At 41.1% G+C, this 18,254-nt stretch overlaps 1 protein-coding gene and 1 long non-coding RNA gene across 4 annotated transcripts in view; one reads left to right on the forward strand and one right to left on the reverse strand.

Annotated features, from left to right (window-relative positions):
* LOC310892988 overlaps nt 1–18,254 on the forward strand; it is a 106,794-nt gene that overhangs the window by 84,747 nt on the left and 3,793 nt on the right. The window lies entirely within an intron of this gene.
* The window catches only part of LOC310892987 (uncharacterized protein), a 592,327-nt gene that overhangs the window by 16,666 nt on the left and 557,407 nt on the right, over nt 1–18,254 (reverse strand). Inside the window, exons 10-14 of one of the 3 annotated variants that reach the window (XM_083821351.1) lie at nt 15,853–16,023; nt 13,412–13,561; nt 12,176–12,409; nt 11,725–11,879; nt 1,326–1,538 (exon numbers count right to left, since the gene is read on the reverse strand). In XM_083821351.1, coding sequence (XP_083677477.1) covers nt 1,326–1,538; nt 11,725–11,879; nt 12,176–12,277 — 470 coding nt within the window. In that variant the 5' untranslated portion in view covers nt 12,278–12,409; nt 13,412–13,561; nt 15,853–16,023. Of the gene's footprint in view, nt 1–1,325; nt 1,539–11,614; nt 11,880–12,175; nt 12,410–13,411; nt 13,562–15,852; nt 16,024–18,254 lie in introns of all 3 variants that reach the window. The other 2 variants (XR_014578609.1, XR_014578610.1) reach the window with 2 other exon arrangements.

The following is an 18,254-nucleotide window of genomic DNA, read 5'->3' on the forward strand; positions in this document are numbered from 1 at the left end:
CATCTGCAGCCAGAACAGAGGCCAATAAAACCGGTTCTCCAAGACCAGCATCTGTAAGGTACTGCATCCAGATTTGACAATACTCGTACCCAAGGATGCTCAGGGATGGTTTGCATGCTGAAAAATGTAATTCATGCACCATTACAACAGTGAATTCCTATTTCAGATCTTTGTGAGAGCTATTTATTCAATGACCATTCTATTTTACTTTGGTTTGTGCTACAGCTTTGAGTTGACAGTCACCAGAACTCACAACAGATCTAGGCAAAGCCTCTTCAGTTCACGATGTGAAACCCTTTTCCATGTTTCCAGCACAAGCAAGGCTCAAATTAGTTTGCAGTGACTCTCAGATACCTTAATTTCATCAAATTGCCTTTTTAAGTGTACAAACCAGCCTGATACCAGCAAAATTTTGCATGTGTACAAAGTTCCTGATGCTCAGTCTTTATGTTGCTGCTACCATGGCTGTTCCCAGACATAACCAGTCTACTTTACTTTCCTCACTGACCTGAAGATGTACTGTATTGGCGTTTGCTGGGCCTCTTGTTTCAGTATTCAGGCCTCTCTGTTAAGAAGGAAAAGGCTTCCATATGCTTTGCTTGCTGTCAGACTCCTTTGGACAGTGCTCAGAAACGTATGAGTTATACCCAGGCATCAAGCCAGTATGTCCTCCAGGTCAGCTGATATAGAGTCTTCATGGCTAAGTGCAAACTGGGGGAGGCTCTGGAGCTAGAAGACTTATTTTTCATGGAAATCCCTTTCTGGGGCTTATCTTTGTCTTAAACCTTGCTAGCTGAGCGACAAGGTTAATCCAGTAAATTGGGTTTGAAATGACAAGATACAGGTAAATTAAAGTACAAAGAAAGCTACATCTAGTAAATGAAGCAAAAAGGAGAGAAAACTTGTGTCATTCTTTTGGAATTTATGGGTCATTTTTCTGAAATGAAACATTTTTTTTTGTAAATCTCTGAGATGGATTAATTTTCCTATGAAGAAAGCTCTCTCTCTCTCTTTTTCTCTCTCTCTTGGCCCTCCATAGATCTCAGAGCCCCTCTGGTTGTGTTTGCTATCTTTTTTTTTTTGGTTGGTTTTGTTTTCTTTTTACATTCTTCTGCTGTATTTCTCTCTTTTTCTTTTTTTTTTCTTTTTTTTTCTTTTTTTTTTCTTTTTTTTTTCCTTTTTTTTTTTCTTTTTTCACTCAGTGATTTTTATCCTTTCCACTTTTGCTCCTGGGATGGAAAGCAAGTACTGCCTGTCAACGTCAACAGCCAGTTTCTTGAATGTTGACCTCAGGACTCCCCCTTTAAAGGCTCTTTAATACTGACCTGAACATTGTGTCTATAAGAATGGCCTCATGACATTGCGTTTCTCTGAGAAGCCACCTGCAGTCCCCACTGATACTGCACTGAAAGGGCCATGATTTGTCCTGAAGAACCTCAGCCTTCATGGGATCAGGACACTGCATGGGAGAACCGTGGAGCTGGAGGTGGTGTATTTTCTGTTTGTACACCAGAATGAAAACCAGGAACACCCAACACCTGCCAAGAGAAACATGGACTAGACAATATTCTATTCATGCCCATTAGTTCTGTTTCTGTTTGTTCTCCACCCTCTCGTCAGCTGTGGTTTTGCTTATTGTCTTTTGGATCAGAAAATCAAGTTAAATATTGATTGCAGGACGTGATTTTTTACTCTCATTCTTCCTACACTGGTAAAACTAGAGTTACAGTGGCCAAGAGGACTATTGTGGCTGAGTAAATCACCTGGTTCATGTAGTTTTGTTTACTAGGTTATAGGAATGGCATACTGGCTCCTGCCCTGCATCATGTCGTTGACAGTAGACACACTTAATCAAAACACGAGAAGCAAGACAGAGTGTTCCTTCTTCTGCCATTAAATTCCCATTTCTGTCATTCAGCACTCTGGGGATTTCCCACATTGGAAGCTGTGCTCAGTTTAGGAGCCGCTGAAGCCAGATCAGTGCTGGGATCTAAGCAGCCCCCCCACCTGGGTTTCAGCACACTCATGTGCTTGCCTAACCTGCACAGCCAGGGGTGGAAACCACCCTGCTAGTTTGTAAGATGACCTGGGGATCTAGAAAGGTCTGCTGTCTCAAATCCGTCACCTGATGTCAAAGTGGGATTACATCCTCTTGCTTAGAGCACACCCACACCAGCTGGTGAGTCATTTCTGTTTGCTCTCACACAACCACAGGCTACTTGAGCAGCCTTTTCACCTTTCATGGAGCAAGGAGTGTCTGTTTGGTTTCTTAGCAGCATGTTCGGGTAAAAAGGGGAGCTGCGTGTAGAGAAAACCACTTATTGTAACTTGTGTTTGCACTGAAAATTTTAAAAGCACAAGGCAAACAGGGACATCAAATATAAGCTATACCTCAAATATGGTCTTTAGTCTGAAAAGTGTGAGAGAGAGATGACCTCTACTTTGCTGGTTGTTAGCGTTGCTAACAGGACTAACATAACATCTGCAGTTGTATGGTGACATCAAGATGGATGGTAAATTTTCTGGTTAAAAGTTCTTTTTTATATTAAACTTAAACCATTGTATAATTTAATCCCTGATAATACTGGATATTTATCCACAGTATACTGTACTATACATTATGGATGCTTTTCCTTTTTTCCCAAGAAAACAATAAAATATGTATGAGATGCAAGCAAGAATATAAGTAACCCAAAGTTCAGAAGGTAAATTCTCTCTGAAGAAATGCTTGATAAATATTAGAAATATGCTGTGCAGCTGTATGCCATGCAGCTTGTGGAGAAGCAGAGCAGCAGAAAACCTAAATCACAGTAAAGTTACAGTGGGATAGGACAAACAGCTGAGAAATGGAAACAGGAAAATTTCTCTCTTTAACTCTGCAGGTGTAAACCCAAGAATCAAGGTAAAGAAGGCAAGACAGAGCAAGCTGTTAAAGTGATAAAAGAAATGAGTAATAAAATAATCTCTAAAGGCCAGTGATGTATGTTTGCGTGATCCATATTTACATGCTTCAATGACTATGACATTGGTCAAAGGGTACTTCAGGCATGTAGCAGGGATCAGCAGGCTCTGTCAAAGCATGTAGCAAATATACATGAAGACCTGCTGTTGTGGTTGTCCTAGGGAAGTGAAAGAGGTGAAGCATCATGCTTTGGCCAAGTTTGAATCTGTCACTCCTAAATCTACCCAGTTCCTGAGAAGAGCCCCTTGTTCCTTGTGGCATGCCCCTGTAAGCATGCCCCTGTTTTTTTTCTTAGCAGTATCTAGTCACAGAGTATTGACTGGTGGTGTTGTTCTTGGGGGGATTAAGGACCCGCAAGTAGTAGTGATTTTGAAGAAGGAGCACCTGAAATGGGTAACTACTGGGAATGGGTCCCAGATCTCTTCACATGCATTGTCTCACAAGACTATCTTCTAGGTCAGCAAAAAAATTAAGCTTAAAAGAGAGTGAGCTAACTACTAAGAAGTCTAAAAGCAAAATTAAGAATCTGTTTAACTGAAGATAAATAAATCCAAGATAAGGGTCCTCTTTGAACCAATGAGACTTTTGAAATTAATATAAACACTCAATTCTGAAATCTATCTGAAAAAAATTATCACAGAATCACAGAATGGCTGAGATTGGAAGGGACCTCTGAAGACCACCCAGTCCAACCCCCCAGCCGAGCAGGATCACCTAAAGCACATTTCGCAGGATGGCATCCAGGCGGGTTTTGAATATCTTCTGAGAAGGAGACTCCACAACCTCTCTGGGCAACCTGCTCCAGTGCTCTGTCACCTCACAGTAAAGTGCCCTCTCATATTCAGCCAGAACCTCCTGTGCTTCAGTTTGTGCCTGGTGTCCCTCATCCTGTCACTGGGCACAACTGAAAAGAGACCGGTTCCATCCTCTTGACACCCTCCCCTCAAGTATTTATACACATTGATGAGGTCTCCCCTCAGTCTTCTCTTTTCCAGGCTAAACAGGCCCAGCTCTCTCAGCCAGTCTTCGTACGACAAAGGTGACAGAAGTGATCCTACTTTCAGTCAAACCTGAAATGCCACAAACCTCTCTTTCTGTTTTCAGTGCTAATCTCTATTTTCATACTTCTGTGTTTAGGTAAACAGAAGCAAAGAGGCACAATGAGAAGTGGCCTTGAAAACTTCTCTATTTTACTTGAGATAATCAGATACAGCTATCTCAGAGTTTTTAGCATTCGTTTGTGCTTTTCTGTGCTTACTACAGGAAATACCTTGAATATTACAAATACTGAAGTTATCTAACTGCAAATCCCAGTTATCTTTGGCAACTGGGAAATTTTAAGAATCTCTGCCATACAACATTTTCAAACCTTATCCAGGACTCTATTTAGATTCAAATATAGCAGTGGTCAATGAGCGAAGTCAGATCTTTACAGCAGATGAATCAACATATCTCATCCTATTGCCCCTTAACCTCAGCCTGGGAGAATCATTGTTCATCTGTTCCTGAGTTACAGGAAATGCCTTGGTAATTTGGATGTCTCTGTCACAGACTACTATGAAATTCTGACATATGCAGGCTGCTAGTAAGAGGTAAAAGAAAGCCACATCACTGCTGACATCACATGGAAAATGCTGAAGTTAAATATGAGGATCACTGTTCTTTTTTGGGAAGATATTTAAGCACTACCACCTGTCTCTAAATGCAGAAAGCTGTGCTTTAAAGGCCACAGGGCTAGTCATGATCGTCAAGCAATGCACTTCTCCAGGCACATGCAGAACGACAGTGAAGGCACCAAAAGTGCCTACCCTTGTTTATTGTTTCAGTCAAGTGCTGTGGAGATTGAGAAGTCATAGGCAAAACGTGGAGACATTTAAATCTGTTTTGGGTCTTGTTTTGTTTCATGTTTTGCTTGGGCAGACTCGCAGATTTCTTCTCTATTTCTACAGGGAGGGCCTCGATTTACAACGACGTAGAAAGACAATCATGTGGACCTGCCCCAGTTGGATTACACACTATGGAAAGTGTATTTAATTATGAAAAATTAAAGACAAGGGGGATATGTTTAGACTAAGAATGTAGACAGTTTGTTGGCTAGAAACAAAGCTGAACAAAAACGGTAAGAATTCTAGAACAATTGTGAAGGATTTATTTACAGTTTTTAAATACCTACATGTGTTTTCACTTAAAACTCTTGGGAGGGTCATTTCAAAGGCTAGGACTCCTGGCTGTTCACATTCATCTCTACCTCTGTTCCCCCTGCTTGCAACTTCAACATCAATATACAGACCACAGCAAAACTAAATGCAAGTCAGGTGTGACATATCAAGTGACACAAAGGCTCAGTCACAAGAAACAAATTTAAAAATGATCAAGAACTGAGAGGCATTTTAGTAACATTTACTGGTGTATTTTGTACAGTTCAGGTCACAGGAGTTTCCCTGAGAGTTTCTAATCTTGCTGCCAATAAGAAGTAAAAGTTGTAATCGTAAGGTGCATTCTTTTGAAGTCCTCCCCCTTCATAAAATGAAAAAAAAACATTTTTTCCAATAAATTTCCTTTACCTTTTTTGTTTGATTGTTTCTTCTCTCTCTATTATATCTTCAATGTGAGTTACACTTAATCTCTTTAACTCTCTAAAGTTCCAATAATCCTTACCCTACCTTCCTAGAACACCAAAACCCAGCAGTATAGTTAATCTGCAGATTTTTGAAAATGGGCCATTAGAGCTATTCATCATAAGTGATGCAGCACAGTTTAAACAAGAAGAGAGAGCAAATATATGCCATCCTGAGTCAGATTAAATGTCCGGCTGCCCTAATGTTCTGTCTCTGTAATGTAGCCTCCGTGACTGATTTTCATGACAACACAGAAAAAAAACACAGACAAAAATCTGCAGAGAACAAAACTACAGCAAAGGGAGGGGATGCTCTGGATTTCATCAGCCAAATCCTCCTCCTTCAGGTAACACCCAGGGATGATGCTCATATCACGGAGCTCTCAGGCTGCAGCTCACCCATGGAGTGGGGACAGGGCTCAGCCTATCTATAGTTTACCTTTCCTAAAAAGCTACTATTACTGCATAACCACCTCAGGCTCTGAATGCAAAAGTCAAAGCTTTTATCTGTAGCTGGGTGTCTGCACTGCAGAGCAAGGTAGCTGGAGGCTCTGATTATTGTCTGAGAGCTCTGTGACAGCCAAGACAGAAGCACCAAAGGGAAGGGGCAGTGGGCAGAGCCCTTCCATGTAGGTGACTTTACCTCTCTGGACTTCAGAGAAAAAGGACTGAAGTCTTCAAACTGCATTCTAAGTGATCTAAAGTCTCTGCACTAGGAAAGTGCCATGAAACAAAAATAAATGCAAGCTTCCCTGAGCACCTTGCTGCTCGGCACATGTTGTGTGAAGATGCAAGATGACCAAGAAGAATTTAATTTGAAGTTGATACTCAAGAGGAGGATTCATAAAACTGATGAAGAACAGACAGCTTGAAGACACTGTGAGATTTCAGAAGATTCGTGGCAGCTTTTTAACAGGAGACCTTCATTTCCATATGCTTAAACCTATGTACATCTACAGTGGGCATGAGAAACATACTCAGTACAAGGAAAGTAGATTTATTGGTAATTGTACCTGGTACAATTATCTTTGGTTTTGTTCAGTTCTACATTTCAAGTCCTGTGGAGTTAGGTCTTTCATCTGTCCTCAGCTCAAGGGTGACTTTTGCCATCTGTCCATTTAGTGCTACAACTTTACCACAAAGTGCCATTGGAACTGTTTTTCTCTAAGAATTCAGATGGTGGTGTAGCTCTAATTGCTAAGATGAATTAATGGAAATTTGAAGAACCACCACTGTGTTGATTTTGTCAACCACACCTACATAATCCCAGTCTGCAAACTTTCTGTCCCATCTCCAGGAATGTATGGCTCTGAGACAGAAAGCAAGCAGTGAATGCCAAAACAGGCAGGTAATCACTTGGCAGCAGGCTCCCTTGGCTTAAGCTTTGAGCCAGAAAATGGACATTTTCATGATAGTGGCACACAGACAGAGGCTTTCTTGAGGGAAATAAAACTTGTTCTCAATCTCTTCACAGGTGACAACCCCATCTGCTTTGTGCTTTGTGTTCCACGTGCTTGTGTCAGTTGCATCTTCAGAAAGTAACAATTTAATATAAAAATGGTTTCCCAGATATGAGCAGAAGAAAAAAGAAATAGGTCCTCCGTTAAATAATGAATCCACTGATTATAAACTGCATCACTGCAAACATTAAGTGCTCATGATTTAATGCCACATGGAAAATGGAAATATAAAGAACATATTTAACTTGGGGGACTGGAGAGGTGAAACATGAACGAATTCATTGAAAAAAAAGCAATATCATTGTTCTCATCCTTGCTTGTTTTGTACTAGACAGGAATCCATTATCATCAAGTAAGGACTATTTCTAATCCCCTTGCTAAGCCCCAACCCTCGACCCTGGAGAATTTGTATTGAAGCAGAAATATGTCAATCATTTTGGTCAATTAAGCACAATAATAAACATGAAGCAAGGAAAAAAATGTGGGCAGTATTGCCAGGATAAGGAGAGCAGTGCCTACGCATTTTGAAAGCTTGTCTAGATTATGGGGTTAGCTCAATGAAAAATTGTCTACAACTTGTCTCCTAGGTCCAAGGGATATTCCAGATCTGTAGCTTATTCATTTCTTGTACTGATGATGCCGGCACTCAGTATGTAGGATTACATTTCACATATATTTTCCTGAGTTTTTGTTTCCTGAGTACTCCCCTTGCTAGTTCTGTAGTATACTTCAGACTAACGGCAATTCAAATGATCACTGGGTTTATCTGGAAGTTTGTGAAATAAATCATGCACTATTTGCATGCAGAGAGCTTACTAGATATGCTGGTAACAATAGCTCTGGTGATGCTTTTAGCTGACAAGAAGGTAGTTAAGAAATTTCTGTTTGATTTTCAGCTGTTCTCCAAGCTTATCTTCTAAACAGGAACACGTTCTCGTTTGACATCCAAAAGAACAATGTCACTGATTTGCAGAGGGCATCAGAAGTTCTGTATTTTTATTATTTTTATTGATGGCCTACTTTTCCTGCCTCTGTCTGCTCAGTGACCCTTTCACCGTAATTGAGCAGACCTGCAGCAGGAATTTATACCTAGCTGTACAGGTAAAGCAGATGACAGCAAACAGAAGCTGTGCAAATTGCCTCTGAAGGCAATGTACGCACACCCCCTGGCACGTACAGGCTTATGTTGCCACACAATTAGGAAAGGAAAGGTAAATTCTGAATAAATATAGTAGCCATAAAAAGTAAAACCATCCTGAGATTAGCTGAAGTCCCAGGCTCTCTTTCTACAGTAGCCCAGCTCTTGAGATGATCGAATTTCTAGGAGGAAAAGCCCATCTGCAGCACGTACACATCCATGGCACCTCTTGGGGGGCAGACAGAAAGTGGAAGAAGACAGGGGAAGCCTGGCTTGCTGCCAGCTCACATTTTCATTTTGAACAAATGTGTCTAAAGAGTTTAGACAGAGCCTCTGTAGACCTTGATAAGAGTGTTTATCTGCTCAGCTTCAAAGAAAGCCACAGAAGGACTGTGATGAAATCTGGTGCAATCGTCCCTTTCAAAGCCAAGAAAATATGTGTGTGTATATATATATATATATATTTATATATATTTTATTTTTTTTTTTCTGCTGGAAAAGACTGACGGCTAAGTGAATATGGACCTGAACAATCCTTATATTGAGGCATAATAAGCCGTATATCATTTGCACTTAGGGGCTCTCTGATCTGTCTTTGCTTCCTAACCAGGAGCAGTAGGTGCAGGAGCCATTTTGCTTGAGGTTCTGCTCTGCACTCCCCCAGCCACAGCTCTTGACATATGCTTGTGTAGGCTGGTTGTAGGCTAGCTTTGATTCATGAATTATGTTTTTATTTTCCTTTTATCATTCCCTTTGGTTGAAACGGTGTCTATAAAGGTTGAAGCAGTGTCTATAAATACCATATCACCCAAATGCTGAGATCGTGGAAAAAAAGTTAGGAGTATGTAGGCAAATCCCTCCTGCTCTTTCCCTGTCTCCCCAGATAAACAGCCCATCTCTGGTTATCCATCCTAAAGTCGCCAATGCTTAAGAAAGTAGCTGGCAGGTACTAAATAATCAGAGGAACAGGGAAGACTTTTGGGGATACCCAGTCCCTTCTGCAGCCTGGATAGTACTGTTGTGCTTTGTGATAATTGTGAGCATGCCTGAGGTTTTTAGATCTCTGAAAAAGGCAAGCTTCATGGCTCATGCAAGACCAAAATGAAACAGACTACATTCAGTGAGGATTTATTTATTTTCAACCTTTCTAGCTGTACCACCAGTGACTCTGTGACTCTGACATTATGCCATTAATTTGCTCTTCACATTTTAATGTTAACTATTTGTGCATTTCTCACATAACTGTTCAATCTAATCTACATTAGCTTCCAGACTTTTTTTTTTTTTCCCTCTACCTTGATCTAGGTGGTAAATCAATGAGGCTGCTCTTTAAATTCAGAGTCTTTGGAGATTAGCACAACTGAAGAACAGGTTATATAAAAAGGGAGGAGGGGAAGCATTACACATTTACAGTGAACTACTGTTATGGAACGAGCACTAAGAATACAGGGTGGCATATGTTTGGAAACTTTGGGATATACCTACACTGCAACTGGCAGTAATAATTGACTTTTGTGTAGCTTTAACCTGAGCTGGCTGAAAATGTTGAAGGCTTTGCACCATGAGTTTGGCTGCAACAGCCAAGCTGGGATGCTAAGGGTATTCACACCAGCTGATGCGTCCATCAGCAGCGCTACTGCTACTGGCACTAAAAAGAGCCAGGTTGAAAGTTACTTGGCATGTGCTGCCATAGTGAGCACCTTTAGGCAGACAGAGACACAGCTAGCATTAACCTGCTTTAGGAAAACAGCATGCACACACGCACACACTCAAGCACACACACACATGCACCAGCTTATTGTGGTTGAATAGGAGATGTAACAGTTCGGCCTGGGAAGGTTTGCATCTTCTGTACCCAGACTCCCCAAAACCACAGCTCAAATCCAGCAGTGCTGCCTGAAGAAGCTGGTGCTCCTTTTTGATTCAGAGAAAAAGAAGAGCTTCAATGTTTTGAGTTACCAGCTCTTTAACCTTTTGCTGTGGAAGTACTTACTCAGCATGCACTTAGTGTTAACAAAAAATTCATTTGGGACCTTAATCGAAAGCCACTGTAATCAATGCAAAGACCAGGAGGAAAGAAAGCAGATCTTCGTCTTCTAGAGATTTTACAGTGAAATTTGGGTTCCTAATAATTTAACATTGACCCAAACTGTTTTTAACCTTTCGGTTAGGTTGAACAAACTTTTCTAGCCTGCTAGGAAACAGAGAAATTGTCATCAAAACCATTTGCTTTCGAGTCACCAACTAAATCAATCAGGCATCTACCTAGAGACCTGTCAACTGTATGAGGATGTATTTTGACTGAGGCTAGAAACAGCTTATAAAGATGTCCAATCTCTTGAGCCAGAAACCTTAGCTAGATACCTACTTTCCTGTGCCACATGAAAAGTCCTGCCACACACTCAGAGTCTGTGTGGGAAAGGTTTCCTTACGTATGAATGTCTAGAGCAATGGCCAACGATACTGACTGAGGTATCATTTTTGAGTCAAAATGTCAATGTTAATTTCTCACTTGATGCCTGTGGATGCATTTTCTGTGGAAGACCTGCAGAGAAGCTGTGAATGGGAGCTGAAATTTGGAAGTGCAGCCCCTGCACACGTAAGACACATGGCTCTTCCTGACAGTCAGTGCAAGTTAACTTGGCAGCACTGTGACAGTCTGGCTTCTCTGGGCATCCTGGTGGGGAGATATCTGCATCACGGCTCTCTGACCATCCACACACCAAAGCTCCCCTCCACAGGAAACCGGAACGTACGAGACTCATGTTGCACAGCCAGCTGACACACACACATCTTCAGGCAGGACATGGTCGGGATGCACAGTATAAGTAAGAGGTGAGGAGATCTTCCATGTCCCTCAGCTTTGACACACACACTAAGTCAGGCTTGGACCACCAAGCCCCCCCAAAGTAGGGAAGTTTAATTTTGCTTCTGATACTTTCAACATGAGTAAAGATCCTTTTGTTCTGCCAGCACACTATATAGCTGTTCATTTATGCTGCACTGTTGTGTAGTTTAACAGTTTGAGCTACAAACAATTTCAATTGCAAAAGAAAGAAAATGGTTAACTCATACCACAGCAAAAATCCATCAACTTGATGCAACAGCTCAGAAGAAGGGATGCTTTCTTGTGTTGCACCAGCAAGAACCATGTTTATAACACTGCCAAGATGATTTTGCCTTCAAAAGATGTTCACTGCCTATGTATGGACCATAAAAAGGAAGGAAAAAAAGGCTATGAAGTCAGATAATGCAAACTTTCTGAAGGTAAATAGGATAATTAATGGAGGATACATCCTTAGAATTCTCTCTCAAAATTCAAGCAAGAAGAAAATACCTGTGATAGATTTTTTGCCTTACACACTGAATACCATCCGTATCACCTAGTACCCATATCCTCTCAAGGACTTGTGAAAACATGGTAGAATTGTTCTTACCCACTGAGAGCAGGACACCAGGCCTGTCCCCACTGATATACAACATCATTCCTGAGGCTGTCCTCATTTGATTGAAGACCTGAAGCTCTGCAGTTTTAGCTATAAGGTACCTTGCTTCCAGCACTGCATCTTCCCATCCTATTCTCCTTTTGTTGTAGAGAGGAGCAGAGGGGATCCAGGGGATCTCACACTGGGACTGTCTAGACTGGGTGCTCTCAGACCAACATTCAGGGCAGCTCTTGATAGCTCTGGGCCACCCATGTTCCTGTAAAGACAATGTATAAACCAGCTCATACACACAGCTCAGTTTCTCTGGGAGGCAATCCCTTTTTTTACTGGAACACTTGATAATACGAGCTCTCCTAGTTTCCCAGCCCATTTCCCACTGCACGGGCCCTAGCCCCACCCTTTCCCCCTTCTCCAGTCCTCTCACCTCCAACCTCTCCAGTAAAACTGAGATGTTGCAGCCCTCAGCCCTTACCCATGTTCTGGTTGGTGCACCATTTCTCCCTATTAGTCCATCAAGAACTAGAAGTGCAACTACATAGGCATCCAGCTTACCTTTTCAGAATCCCCGCTTTCAAGAAAAGGCACTTGCCTCATTCCACTCTCTGACAGGAGTCTCAGATACATGCAATAATTATCCTTTGAAAGTGTCCACATCTTTGCATTGATGAGACCAGGCTGTATGCTTTTCTTTGGGACATTTGAAGCTGGAGGAAGTGGATCTCATCCTTTGATATGATTCGAAGATGTTGCTCTGGGTTAAATGTAAGGGCCCCGTCTAGTGTTAATCTGTAAAAATGTCCAAGAAACCTGTGGTTTGTTCTTAAGATACTTCTTCACATTTGAAAGCTCAATATTATTTTGCTCTTTTATATCCAGTTATGCATAAATCAATGTCATTGGTGCCTCAGCACAGAACTTTCCCAGTAGTAGAGTAAAAAGGGTTTCACTTAATCATTAAAAATATTTAGTTGGATGGGCACTTCCTGTGAAAAGATAACTCCCCTGATTTATTATGTAAGTCATCAAAATGCCTTTTGTTATAGGCCTACAAAGAGATTTTTTTTTTTATTTTTTTTAATAAGATCTGTATGAATTTTGATTTGTGCCCCATCTGCCTCTAGGAACGATTTACAGACACATATTTATATTTGGAGAATAGCTTGAGAGGTCTAGTTGATATTTCATTGCACCCACAAGATGACTGCCTCTGAAAGTTGTTGGCATTGGTAGGCATCAAATGTATGACATTTTTTGTATCTGTGTGAGAGACAGATGAGTAAACGGTTCTCAACAAAGCTGAGAGAAATTTAAAACCCAAACCTGGGAGGAAAATAGCTAGCTTTACAAAGATCAATCTGTGCCAGTATGAAGGGATATATTATCTTTGCAGAATATGACTTATCATCTTTTCCAGGTAGGGATCCCCTAATATTTTTGAAGCCATCTCATATTTATTCTAAGGGTGTCATACTTCAGAGGCACAGGCAAATGGAATAGCTGAGGGTGTGTCCTTTGAAGAAGTACTCGCAGAACAAGCCATCTGACTATGTGTGAAATGCATGGCTGGACATGAACCAATTATAAGGGCAACTCTTTCCTACACCTCTAAAAATGATATACAAGCTAACTAGGCCTCATTCAGAGAAATGAAACTGATAATAGTCTTGTTGGCAGTATTCAAATAAACTAACACAAGCAAGAAACTCACCGAGCTGCTTCCAGTTGATACCTATCTTTTACCAGAATCACTGTTGTGTGTAATATCTGCATTGTGTGGGTGATTCTTACCTTTACGACAATGAAAAATAAATATTTTTAAATAGGCATTTGTTAGTCCTTGCAGCCATGCAGATAGGAGCCTGCAAAATACTGAACGATTCCACACAGGTCAGGATCTCCTTTTTTGCTCTATCTTGTAACAGACGAACAAGAAGATACCTGAGGAAATAAAAAGGTAATAACTGTCAGACTGATAAAAGGCAAAATCTGTATATTTGCTGACCTCAACAAGACTGAGGCAAAGAAGGCTATAGAAAGGAATTAGTCACATCTCAGAATAATAAAAATACACACTGTCATCTTACTCAGGGGATGACTTCCTAAATAAAAGTAGTGTTCCTGATTTAGGCCTTAAGTAACTTCGTGCTTGCTTAGCTTACAAAGAAACTTCTCTTAAAGGCATTAGTTTGTGTAATTATCTATTTTAATAAGTGTTTTAACTTTCAGTGAAGACACTGAGGCTAGCTGCTAGTGGAGACCACAAAAGTATTGCTCTGAAGCAAGTACCAAAATATATGGAGTGGGGGGTCTTCCCAGTTCCATACGCTATTTTGTCTGAGACCTGTAATCATCCTTGACAAAATCATCACTGGAAGAAAAAGTCTTTGATTAGACGCATGTTTGTGGAACATGTCAGGCATGACCAAGCTCTCATTCTAGTTTCTGCAGTAGATGAGCCATTGCTGGGTGTTAATGGTAAGTGTTAATATGCCAATTTGCAATAAATGTTTTCTCCAGCTCTTTGAATCTAGAATCAAAGTTGACACTACTGTCAGAAGTAGTAGGAGAAGATCCTGATGAGCCAATGAGATCTCAGCTCCATGTCTATTTATTATTTTTACAGCTGGTGAAGACTGCCTGAAAGAAAATTCTGTGGGAGGTTTATTTTGTCACTGACTATGTTGTGTCTGTTTCTTCAGAAAAAATGGAAAGCTTCAGTTTGCAGCATCTTCCACTGGAAGTAACTTACCGTCTGAGTTAATACTCAGAAGAGGAAACACTCTACTGGGATCCTTATTCATATTCTCAGCTATGACTGTCTGCTTGCAGTTTCTTGCTACATGAACAATTACATTTTTCATGTATTGCTCAGACTTTATACCTTATGAATATGAACAAGAAATTGGCAAAAACTCACATCTCTCGTAATAAAATTCAAATGTTTTCCAACTTTTTTTTTCTCCAACTTTTAAGGCTAAAATGCCCTTTGTGTACTTCAACATTCATATTTTACTCTAATATGAGTAGCAAGAGAAGCAGAAAGGATCCCCAAGCTAGGAAATAATGGCAAAGTTTTGGAGGTGATAAAGCACATTGACAATCACATTATTCCAGGGAAACTGGCAAACTAGGGTAAGCCTTCAACCCCACAGTAGTACAGACTTGTACAGACTTATACAGGACATGAAGGTAACATGGTATTAATGAGACAACAAACACCTTGTATTCAGAGACATCGCAAAACAGCACCCATGTTGTCAGTCACTTTCAGACCTTATGGGCTGCATGACTTCCAAACTAGGGCCCTTGCATGTGCACAGGAAGAACTGCACACCTCATAATGTGCAACAGTTTGAGGAGGAAAGCTTTTGAGAAACATGGTAGGGAAAGCAAAGGTGCATCTTAAATCTTACTGCTTTCTAAGATTTAGGTATGGTTTCATTCATGATTCACACTCTTGAATTCTGATTCGTGAGGACTACTTTTTTTTTTTCTCCTTCCAATTCAAGGAGAACGTGGACTTTGTAGCCTGTAGGGAAGGAGTTATCATTCAGAGTGTTTAAAGAGCAGTTTCCATTTTACCGCCTGGTGGGACAGAGGAACAGTCCACGTGTAAATCCACCAGGGCATAGCTGTAGAGTACAAACCAAGACAAACTGCAGCACTGTCAAAACAGGTGTAGTGCTACCTACAGCTAGAGGCAAACCTCTGGTGCCATGTTAATGCCAGATAATTTTGAGGGCCTGTGGTTTGGTTGAAGGTGTCAGGATGACAAAGAAGGCCCCCAGTCTCTAATTTGATCCTTTCCTTCCTTTCACACAACTGGTCCTGGGAGACAAACCCATGTTGTCAAAGAAGCCTCAAAGCTGCCAACTGAGATTAATACTATATTGGCATTACCTCACTGCCACCTCACTGAAAATTAAAGGCTCTGGATATTCCTAGTGATTATTCAGAGATGAATAGGTAACAGACAGCTAGAAGGTACAGGGGGGTGGGGGGTCACTTAGAAATCGTGGAGTTACAGAGCTGAGAACACCAGTATACTGATTCGCCATGTACAGACAGACCCAGGAGCAAAATCACAGCTGTATACTCCTGAGTTTTGTACTTCCCAGGTAAGCTAAGAAAACTGTACAAATAAAGCTGTAGGCAGCAAATCTCTTATGTCTTTATCAAAATCTTCCATATAAAAAAAAAAATCTTAGATGTATCTCACTTTTACATACCTGAGCAGCGAGAGGGGTGCTTTCTCTTAAAGCTTCCAGATTAACAAAGGATGTGTCTGGAGTATTTGTCAGTGAATGATAAAAACTGAGAGGATAGGAACACTCACTCATTGGCTGGGAAGTTATCAAACTTGTAGAGCCTAGGGGCTGTCTTCAGATGCAAGAGAGCTCCTGTTGAAGACAAGGGAAATGGTGTGTCTCTGCCTGTGAAAAGAATTTGATCCTGGCCCTAGGTACTTCAGAAGAAAGCATTTTCTTGTCTTTCTCTAAAAAGAAACTCACTTGATTCCTCTTTCAAAAGCAAAAAGAAAGATCATAAAACGCATTATTAAAGACAGTCTGGATACTCTCTCCCCACCCTCTAGCTTTTCTCTCCCTATCTCCTTATTATTTATAATATTATAAATAGAAAGTCAGATGTAATACACAACTTCAAAGTAACCTTATATGGTAATTTTGCTGCAACAGTAAAAAATGATCAGTTTCTCTGTCAGACAGCCAAACAACACTTCTGCAGTACTTTTTGCACTGACTTCCAATCTCATGAACATTTGGTTGACAAGCATGTTTCTGTTACAGTCCTCATCTCAGCTATGATGTCTGAAATTTACAACACTCTTTCTGAGTGAAAACCAGGCAAGAGCCATCCCCGATAAAAATAGCAGCAAGGAGAAAACCCCAGTGAAGGAATTCAAACCAATCTTTGCAGTGTGTCAAGGCTAATATATGCCCTGCCAATTTAGAAGCAGGAGATGCATGCTTTACGCACTTAGTAGAGAAGCAAGGTGACTGAGAATAAACTGGTCAGCCACAGCATGCTCACAAAGGCCTGGCTGATGGTATCATGCACTCAGCCCTTCATGATGGTATGGAGGATTGAAGCTTTCTTCTGCCAACATGGTCCTGCTGCTGAGATGGGAGGAGGAGGGCAGTGATGCCACTGCATGGTGGGGAAGCAGCCTGGAGCAAACAAAAATGCTGCAGCAGGATCCGAGTCGGTTAAAGGGTGCTTACATATAGGAGAGAGTTAATTTTTCAAACTCAGATACTTCTCACCTTCATGAAGAGGACACCACAGACACAATACTTTCCTGCCTAACAATCATAGACACTCCCTCTTTGCACGCCCCAGATAAATTAGAGGTAGTGGAGCTATGCCACAAACCCTGGTGTGTGGCCCAGCACAGTTGGATTTGTTCACAGATTTCATTTTTTTTCTCTACAGAAAGGTCACATGTCAATTACATGGTGCACTTCATTGAGAGATTACTGAACACTATCAATGAGGCTGTAATAGAAGTCTGTACTGCATCAGGAAAATCCAGTAGTTTGACTGAGCTGATGGATGCATCATCAGTTCCCAATATCCCAACTGCTATTAGAGATCAAAATATCTCTGCCTGTAACTGCTCCAGACATCTCATCTGTTCTTCTGGGTGAATGTACCATTAAATGTCAGTCTGTACACATATCACTGGGGTGGGGAGAGGGGGAGAAGGGGGGATTAATAGGCTAGAATGGTCATGTCTGAGAGAGACACAAATCTGAACATAGTAAATGGCTCAAGAAACACAAGGACCAAGCATTTGTAATGCCTCTTGACATCACAAGGAGCAGCACTTCAAAAATCTCAGAAGGGGATCAACCATTCAGAGACACAGCACAACACTTGGTATGGGATTGTTGGCAACAGGACCGAAAATGGACCTGATTTTCTGTACTAGATAGAGGTTGCTTTACTGTGTTTCACAATATGCCCTCTGTGCTCTTGTACCTTCGGTCCCCTGTGAACAGCAGATGGTTCAGAGAGTTTGTCTGACAGCAGGGTGCTCTCAGGACACAAAGCAGAAATGAGCTAATGGCACAAAGGCTTCTTGTCTGGCTGGTTGGTCTGCACATGGTGGCTGGAATGGGAAGAACTGCACTATTTTTCTCCTCAAACGTGTTGCAAATGTGAGGAGGGTATATCAGGACTCCTGGGGCATTTTTAATGACACCAGAAGAGATTATTTAACCTCGAGATGTTAACATTTAATAATTAGGTTAGAACCTGCTGTTATCAGACTTGTCAGTCTTCTACCACTAAAAGAAATTTTAAACATCTGTGGAGGCCACAAACTGGGGAAAAAAAACTGTCGTGCTTCAAACACCGGGCAAAAAATGTGTAAGGAAAACATTTTCAAAAGTAGCCTGGGCTCATTTACAACTGAAGTGTTTAAAAATGAGGGATGGTACCTAAAAGTGAGTGCCTAGTGGGATCAAAAACATCTGCTGGAACTTTTGAAGACAAGCAAGACGCAGGTTTTAAATACCTGTAACACTTTGACACTGTCAGTTTGGTCATAAGTTATTCACATACCTTGAAGGTTTTTGACTGAAGTAGCTCACTCCCTTTTCTCACC

Source organism: Anser anser, assembly GCF_964211835.1.
Source record: "Anser anser genome assembly, chromosome: 1".
NCBI lineage: Eukaryota > Metazoa > Chordata > Aves > Anseriformes > Anatidae > Anser > Anser anser.